Source organism: Alosa pseudoharengus, unplaced genomic scaffold (genome assembly GCF_046254945.1).
Source record: "Alosa pseudoharengus isolate Yale_2024_CS ecotype anadromous, Long Island Sound unplaced genomic scaffold, YU_APseudo_1.1 YU_APseudo_1.1_scf_18, whole genome shotgun sequence".
NCBI lineage: Eukaryota > Metazoa > Chordata > Actinopteri > Clupeiformes > Clupeidae > Alosa > Alosa pseudoharengus.
The window spans coordinates 8,330,281-8,337,723 of record NW_027468650.1 but is presented as its reverse complement, the minus strand read 5'-3'; the positions used below and the strand labels follow the sequence as shown (position 1 = coordinate 8,337,723).

The window sequence follows — 7,443 nt, the reverse complement described above, 5'->3', positions numbered from 1 at the left end:
TATTCCATCATCTGCCCATATATCTGTCCATTCCATACACATGTGTCCCATCCCATAGAAAAAGGCAAATGTCTTCAGTTCTTCAAGTACAGACTGTGTAAATCACATTTGAGGTGATGAAAGCTCCCCAAGAAAACAGTAAACAAAAGTAAATTGTGAAAAAATGTACAAAATGCTTCATCACGAACTATGACCCATTATTGTCGTGTACGTCACTCCCTTTAAGAGTCATCCTCGGTCTTGATGACATGGAACAGTGTGACGTTGAACAGCACCTGGTGTCCATTGTTCCAGCCGTAGAGGGCTCGGTCGCGAGGGTTGTAGTCCAGCATGGACATGTGATAGTACTGGTTGTGGAAGGGGATGTCCGTGTACTCGTACGTGGACGTCTTGGTGTTGTACGAGTAGTAGACCTTGGCTCCAGTCATGTGCGAGTTGGTGATGTAGAGCGTTCCGCAGATCATGAAGGCCTCGCCGGCGTTCCGCTTGGAGTACTCCGTGTTCCACGTGCGGAGCACCTCCAGTGTCTCGGGCTCCAGCTGGGCGATGACGATGTTGCCGGCGTTCTGGTTGGTGGCGTACACCGCCCACATGCCCAGCTCGTCGGCCATCAGGTCGATGTCGGACGAGCCGCCCCACGTGTACGGGTAGACGTTGTGGAAACCAGCGTGCTCCAGGGCTCGCTGGGCCAGCACCCGCCCGGTCTCGAAGCTGTATTTGACCACGATGTTGCTCTGCTCCTTGTTGTAGTACAGCGAGCCGTTGTACACCACGTGGTTGGTACCAGCCCACTTGTACGGCAGATAGTAGGTCCGCGATTCCAGCCCAGACACAAAGTCCGTCATGGACTTGTACTCACGGACGATCTTGCTGTTGGTGTAGCTGTCCATGTACCAGACCTGGAGCGGAGACAAGAGCTATTATTGTGTGTGCAAGATACAAGCGGAAGTTTGGAATCGTCATTAAACTTGCAACTGTACAATAAAAACAGTCTTCATAAAATGTTCCCAGAGAGACAAACAAAGATATGGGGGTCGCTTCCAAGTCATGGCTCCCAACTTCCCCACAAGCAAGCGTTTTATGGGAACTGATATTGGCTCTTTGTCAGCAGTACTTTCTATCTATGGTTGGCAGTGTTTTATAACTCTTCCGGTTGTAAATATATACACAAAACAAAAGGCTGTCATTACAGCACTTCTCAAGGTGAGACTGTGATTTCTGTTAGGCGTCCATGAGAGTACAAGAACTCTGAAGTCCACTCCACTCTCTTTTAGCAGCTAGCTCCCTGCTGTGTTTTGTTTCCAGGCAGATACAACACTGGAAATTGAGTTTTCAGTCCATTGTACCACTATATATCTATAATACAAATAGAAATCTTCATGGAACCATTTTCCTGACCACACAATTAGTCATGCTTGTTGAAATTGTGGTGAATATCCTTTGTAAGGACCACTGTACATATTAAAGGACATGTTCAGAGCTGTTCCAATTTGAGCGAAGCTCGTATGAGACTGGCTTTTACCTTGGCACCCCTAGAGCAGTTATGATTGGATGCTTCAAATACAAATGCTTGTGTATGTAATCCATCCCTTTGTCTCTCTCCCTCGTGTGTGCACAGAGTCCTCCCTGAGATAACAACAAAAGGGGCATGATGAATAGTTGTGCCCACGCAACTTACTCTGTTGTTCTTGCTGGATGCCAGCGGGTCAGTCATCCATGCACCAAATCTCGTTCCAGACGTTTTTATCGTCGTGGGCCCAGTGATTTTCATTAATTTCCCACATGCTGTTAATAACAAAAGAACAATACAAGACAAAAGTCACCCTCTGCGTTGCTTTATTGCTTTGGCTTCTTTTTCAAATACAATTTCATGCCTATGTTGGCACAGAGAAACATACCATGCATGATCAAAGTCTGCTCCAAGTAGAACGTATACTACAACATGCATATCCAAACTAGCATAAATTAGCACCAACTGTGTGGCATACAGATGTTTCTCATTATTTAAAAAGAAACCATTATGAAACTATGGTTTCATAAATTACAAAAAGGCTAAACTAATAGGTACAAATACAGAGAGTAATATTGTGTGAAAATTCACTGACTGATTGTATATGTGGTGATTACATCGGCTGCATGCTCTAGTGATATAATTATTTAATGTGCCTTCCATGGAAATAGCTTACTGCAATCACCCACTTATTATAGCAACTGCCCCAGGATTAATCTGTAATAACAACTACGACGCAGTCTGATTCTAGCATAAAGTGGTGTCTTTTTATCGTCTTTTCATTTTGTAGCATCTACATCCATGGTCGATGGAGGCAATGAGCCGTTGAGGGCAAAATCTATAATTTCCATGTGACGGATGCGCAAATGCCTTGGCTGTTATCGGTGATTAATGCTTGTGTGAGTGTCATGCGAGATGCGTCGCTACACTTTCATGGCTTACAGCGGCGATGCGCCGTGCCTTTGAGGAGCCTGCCGTAACAAGTTTAGCGCAGAAGCACATCACCCTCGGCTGAAACTGTGTGTGAGCATTTGAGTTTGAAGTAGAGGCAACGGTGCAGTGAGTGAGAGGCAGCTACTTGAGTCAATGTATTATTATTTTTTTTGCGACGTAGCAATACTCCAGAATTCAATAACTTGTTCCCTTTGTGAAATGAGGAAAGAAACCAATTAATTCTGGTAGGCTACCAAGTGCTTGTCTGGAAATCAAAGACCGTGAGGATGAAGTCACCAACGTCTTCACCACCTCTCACTGTAGCCTACTAGAGAGTGTCGTGCTCCCATAACATTCAACAGCAAAGCCATTCAACACTGTTACTGCTCTGAAAATCAGTTTTTAGTTACAGTGTGAGTGGAGCTTTAGCTGAGTAAACTTGCTTTCCAAAACCTGAATTCTAAAATGGCCTCTTGACGAACTTAGACAACAATTTAATTAAACATGTTTTGGACGCACATGAGACAAAGCACAATTCATTCACCAGGGGTGAAGATGATACAGCATATTATTTCATCAAGGGCTCAACGTCCTTATGTCCTTATCTGACCTGACATGGCAGACAAATGGGAAAAAATGGTCATCATTGGGGGGGTTACAGCGCCCGTACCATATCCACGGCAACGAGCCCTCGGGGACCCCGGTTGGAGTCCGGCCCGGGTCATTTCCCCATCCCAACCCCATCTCCCTCCCACTTGCTTCCTGTCACTCTCTCAACTGTACTGTCAGATTAAAGGCATTAAAGTTAATACCCCCCCCCCCTAAAAAAAAGAATGGTCATCATTGTCCCTTACTCAGTTTATTCATGCAGTTCCTCAGGCGACTGTCCAGGCTGATCACGCGGCTATAGAGCTCCTCGTAGTCGTACGCGCCAATCTCCTCTTGGATGCTGGTCAGCACGGCTGAGAGGTTGCGGATCTCCTCCTTGAACTGCAAGATGAGCTTGGCGTCCGTCTTGTACTGCTCCAGAACAGGGATCAGCGGCTGCAGCTCGTCCATCTTGTCCTGCAGTTCCTATGGAAAGGCACAGACACACACACACACACACACACACACACACACACACCACACACACACAAACCAACACAGAGGATTAAAAAAATGCGCAGGTAGGGATGCTAACAGACACACACACACACACACACACACACACACACACTGCGAAAAACTCATTGGCCTAGCCTTGTGACTGTGTGAGCGGGACAGCTAAAAGATATAGTCTGGAATTAAACTAATAAGACAATCGATCCTTGAGATGATTAATGACAGTGCTCTCTGTCAGAGCCCATTCCAGACATCGGTTTCCTGTATCTTACTTATGGGCAATAATTCACTTATATGTCACTGTGCAGGTCTGTTCAAAATTACATCAATTCATCCTTCATACACATAAAATTGAGTACCCTTCAAAATCTCCTCATTTTATGTACATTTGCATTATAATGTATTCATTTAATAGACTGAATGGGTATTTCGACCAGCATGATGAGAACATCACATCACTCTGAAAACCTATTCACCTCACATTTACTGTTGAATATTTCCCCACTGAATTGCCTACATATTTGGATTACCGTATGCTATTTTTTGATCATGTGACATGTGACAAACAACAAAAAAACTAGCCTGTTGTATATCTTCTGCACAGCAATTAATCAGACTCAGATTCAGCCAAGTTCATCCATATGATATGAACAAGTAAGCGTATTACCTTGAAATTCCTGGCCATGATGGCTTTCCTGTCATCCTCGATCTGTCTGAACTTTGTCCTCAGGCTCTTCATCTGACTCTCCATCTTCATCACATACTGGAAGTCCCTCTGGGTACGCAGGTTCAGCACCTCGATGGACTGAGACATATTCTGAACCTGTTGGCTCACAGACATTAGGCCATGCATGACCATACCGTCTCCAACATCATAAATGCACCACTTAGGATTGATGGAGACCTCACTTGACCTAATGGATCAGAGAAAGGATCAAAACTTAGCCCTATAGTAAATATTTTGTCTGTGAACGGATTGGAAGTTTATTCTTCAAACTGCCATTTATCAAAGTAGAAACTGTTGGCCTTCAACATTGTTTATTTGGTGTGACACTAAGTAAATGTTATCAAGAAAAGCTAAACCACAGGCAATCACTGTGTTGGATTAGTATACGCTGTAGCAGATTTGTTTTGAAGCACAGCACAGCATAACCACTTTTATGTTATTTTACACATTTTATGCACCATGCTTTTATAACTTAACCCGTGTGTTATCCTCAAATCCTTGGGGTCAATTTGACCCCAGCTAAATAAACCCTCAGAAAATGATTATAATTCATATTGTTACCCAGTTTTTTTGTGACAGGTACTTAACAAGAGTGTAATAGCCACCACCAAAAGCCCTACAAAACAATCCCACCCCCCCACACCCCTTTATGAACCTTGGAATCCTGGCTGGCAATATTGCCCATCCAGTGTCAGCAGCCCAAATGCTTGCTGTTGCTTCCCCTTTTGACTTATACAGCCCTGCCAAAATGACTTATATGTAATAAGTACTTGTGTATGTAATAATGATAATAACAATATGTTCTCATACTATTCAAATAATAATATCCATAATGTGTCAAATATTCATGTATCCTATGTTTCATACATCTGGGGTCAAACTGACCCCTAGGAACATCAATGTACAAAATATTTGTATAGGACATTGAAAACATATTATTGTACAAATTTCATGCTAACTCTGTTGTACCCTTCAATTGAGGAAAAGTCATGAAACATGAAGCAAAAAAAAAAAGTGAACCATATATTTTATGATGTTAAACGTTGCTTGGGGTCAAATTGACCCCAAGGATAACAGGAGGGTTAAATGAAAACTGATAAAGGCAATTAGCCTCTTTAATTACATTAACTCAGTTCAGTGGTGTATGAGTGTGTTTAAGAAGAAAGATTTTATCTGAAAAGATGGTAAGCCTTTAAAAGACATGCAGGCAAGAAAGAGCCTGCCCTGCCCAGCTGCTGTGTGGCTCACTAAGAGACTTACTATTTGGACATTACTGGACTCAGATAAGATCTTTTCACAAACAGTGATTGTAAGGCCACATTCCCCTCTTTTACCCCTTTTCTCCTACATCCTTGTATTTGTGTACACACTCAATTATGTTACACACACACACACACACACACACACACACACACACCCCAGATGAAAAATATACCTATTTGTATTCGCAGTTTTCAGACAATGTTTCAACTCCATAGTGCATAGCCTTTCATAAACATGAAGAAATAACTACTTGTATCTCTCACTCTCACTTATGCCCTAAGAAACTATTTTCTGCAACTATACAAAACAAAAATAAATCTTCCATTTTGGACAAATAATGAACTTAAATGCTTTTCGATTATACATGCACATAGCAAGCTTACTTGTCTTACATTTTCAGCATAGATTCATTTATTGTGTGTGGCCATAGTCAGGCAGAACACATAGTCCAAATGCACTGACTATTTTCCTCCCCAACACTAATGCAACACTAATTGACTGATGCCTGCACAGGTATCATATCTTATCAAACACAACTAAGCAAGCTACCATTCTAAGTAAGCTACCATTCAATTCACTGGAAAGTAACCACAGAACTGCAGGTAAGAAGTCATTAATACATTAATCCTGACCAAAGGAATAAATATGGCATCTTAAATATATTCCAAATACATTCCTGACATCTAATCAATATTCTGCCCCCCAAGACAAGTGCATTCAGCATTTTTTGACAATCTAATTTTTTAGAAAATGATGTCATCTACAAAAATGATGGTGGTGGAATCTAATGTATTACACTGATGTGTCGATGCCAAATTAAAGACTTTGGTCTTATTTAACCATCAATTACTCCATAAATGGTCACACCAAGCTAACATGCAACATCATCTCTAGAGCAATATTGTGAGAGAAATAATGTTTTATAAATGCAAATTTAACATTGGCATATTCTAATACATCCAGTTCAGACTGAACATTGAGTCCTTATGGCCTTTACTGCCTCTGCACAGCATCGTATCCTGAAGCCGATCATCTCCAAACTCATTGTTAGCCCCTGGGGAGAGAGAGACAGCTGAGTGGATTTCAAATTCAGTCCCAGCCTTTAGTCATCCCACAGCCGCAGTTGAAAATATGACCATAAACTATGTCTTTGTGTAAACTATGTCTCGTCTTTAATGTGGTCTTTAGTGTTTCCCATTTAACAGTTGTTTAACAGCAACAATGTTGTAACCCAGGGCCTAACATAAGGGTTAAACATTGCAACCTTTTGTGCCTTTCTACTGTTCACCACTCAGACAGAGCTGTTGTGCCCATTGAAGCTAGGGGGCCAAGTACCGACTCAGATTTTTAATATCTCGATTTAAATTGCTATTTTAATTGTTTTATTGCTGTTTTCTCTGTAATGTGTTATTGGGGTCATTTTACTTAGCCTGGGTTTTCCCATGCTGCCTTGCGCGCGCAATTTAATTCATGCTGCTAGGCAGCCTGGATACCATGAAGCAAATTTTCACCTCAGTTAGGGGACCAATCACAGAACGGAGGGAGGGCAGTAAGACGATGACGACACACCGAAGCCATTATGAGCCATGTACAGACGCATTTGATAGACATTCGTAGCGCCCAATAAACGGCTCTGGGCATTCGTAAACCACGTTTCAAATACGAGAAAATGAATGCCTAGTTCCCAGACCCCGTCTCATTTGAGATGAGGGTATGACGTTAGCCAGGCTACATTTTACTCTGATTCAAACATAATCATTGTAATTATGTTTTAAGTATTTATCATATCTCATAAAGGCATTCTTGGTCAGGTCAGGATGCAGCAAATTAATCTCTGAATTTAAAATAAAATAAAAAAAACATTAAAAGCTCCAGCCCTGTTCTCAGTGAGAAATTGATGCAGGTA

The 7,443-nt window shown here is 41.9% G+C and overlaps 1 protein-coding gene across 2 annotated transcripts in view; it reads right to left on the bottom strand.

Annotated features, from left to right (window-relative positions):
• Window positions 1-221: 221 nt before the first annotated feature.
• The window catches only part of olfm3a (olfactomedin 3a), a 15,583-nt gene continuing 8,361 nt past the window's right edge, over window positions 222-7,443 (bottom strand). For both annotated transcript variants that reach the window (XM_076291241.1, XM_076291243.1), the window contains 4 exons: window positions 4,215-4,370; window positions 3,298-3,517; window positions 1,679-1,785; window positions 222-899 (listed from right to left, as the gene is read on the bottom strand). In XM_076291241.1, coding sequence (XP_076147356.1) covers window positions 222-899; window positions 1,679-1,785; window positions 3,298-3,517; window positions 4,215-4,370 — 1,161 coding nt within the window. The remainder of the gene's footprint in view (window positions 900-1,678; window positions 1,786-3,297; window positions 3,518-4,214; window positions 4,371-7,443) is intronic.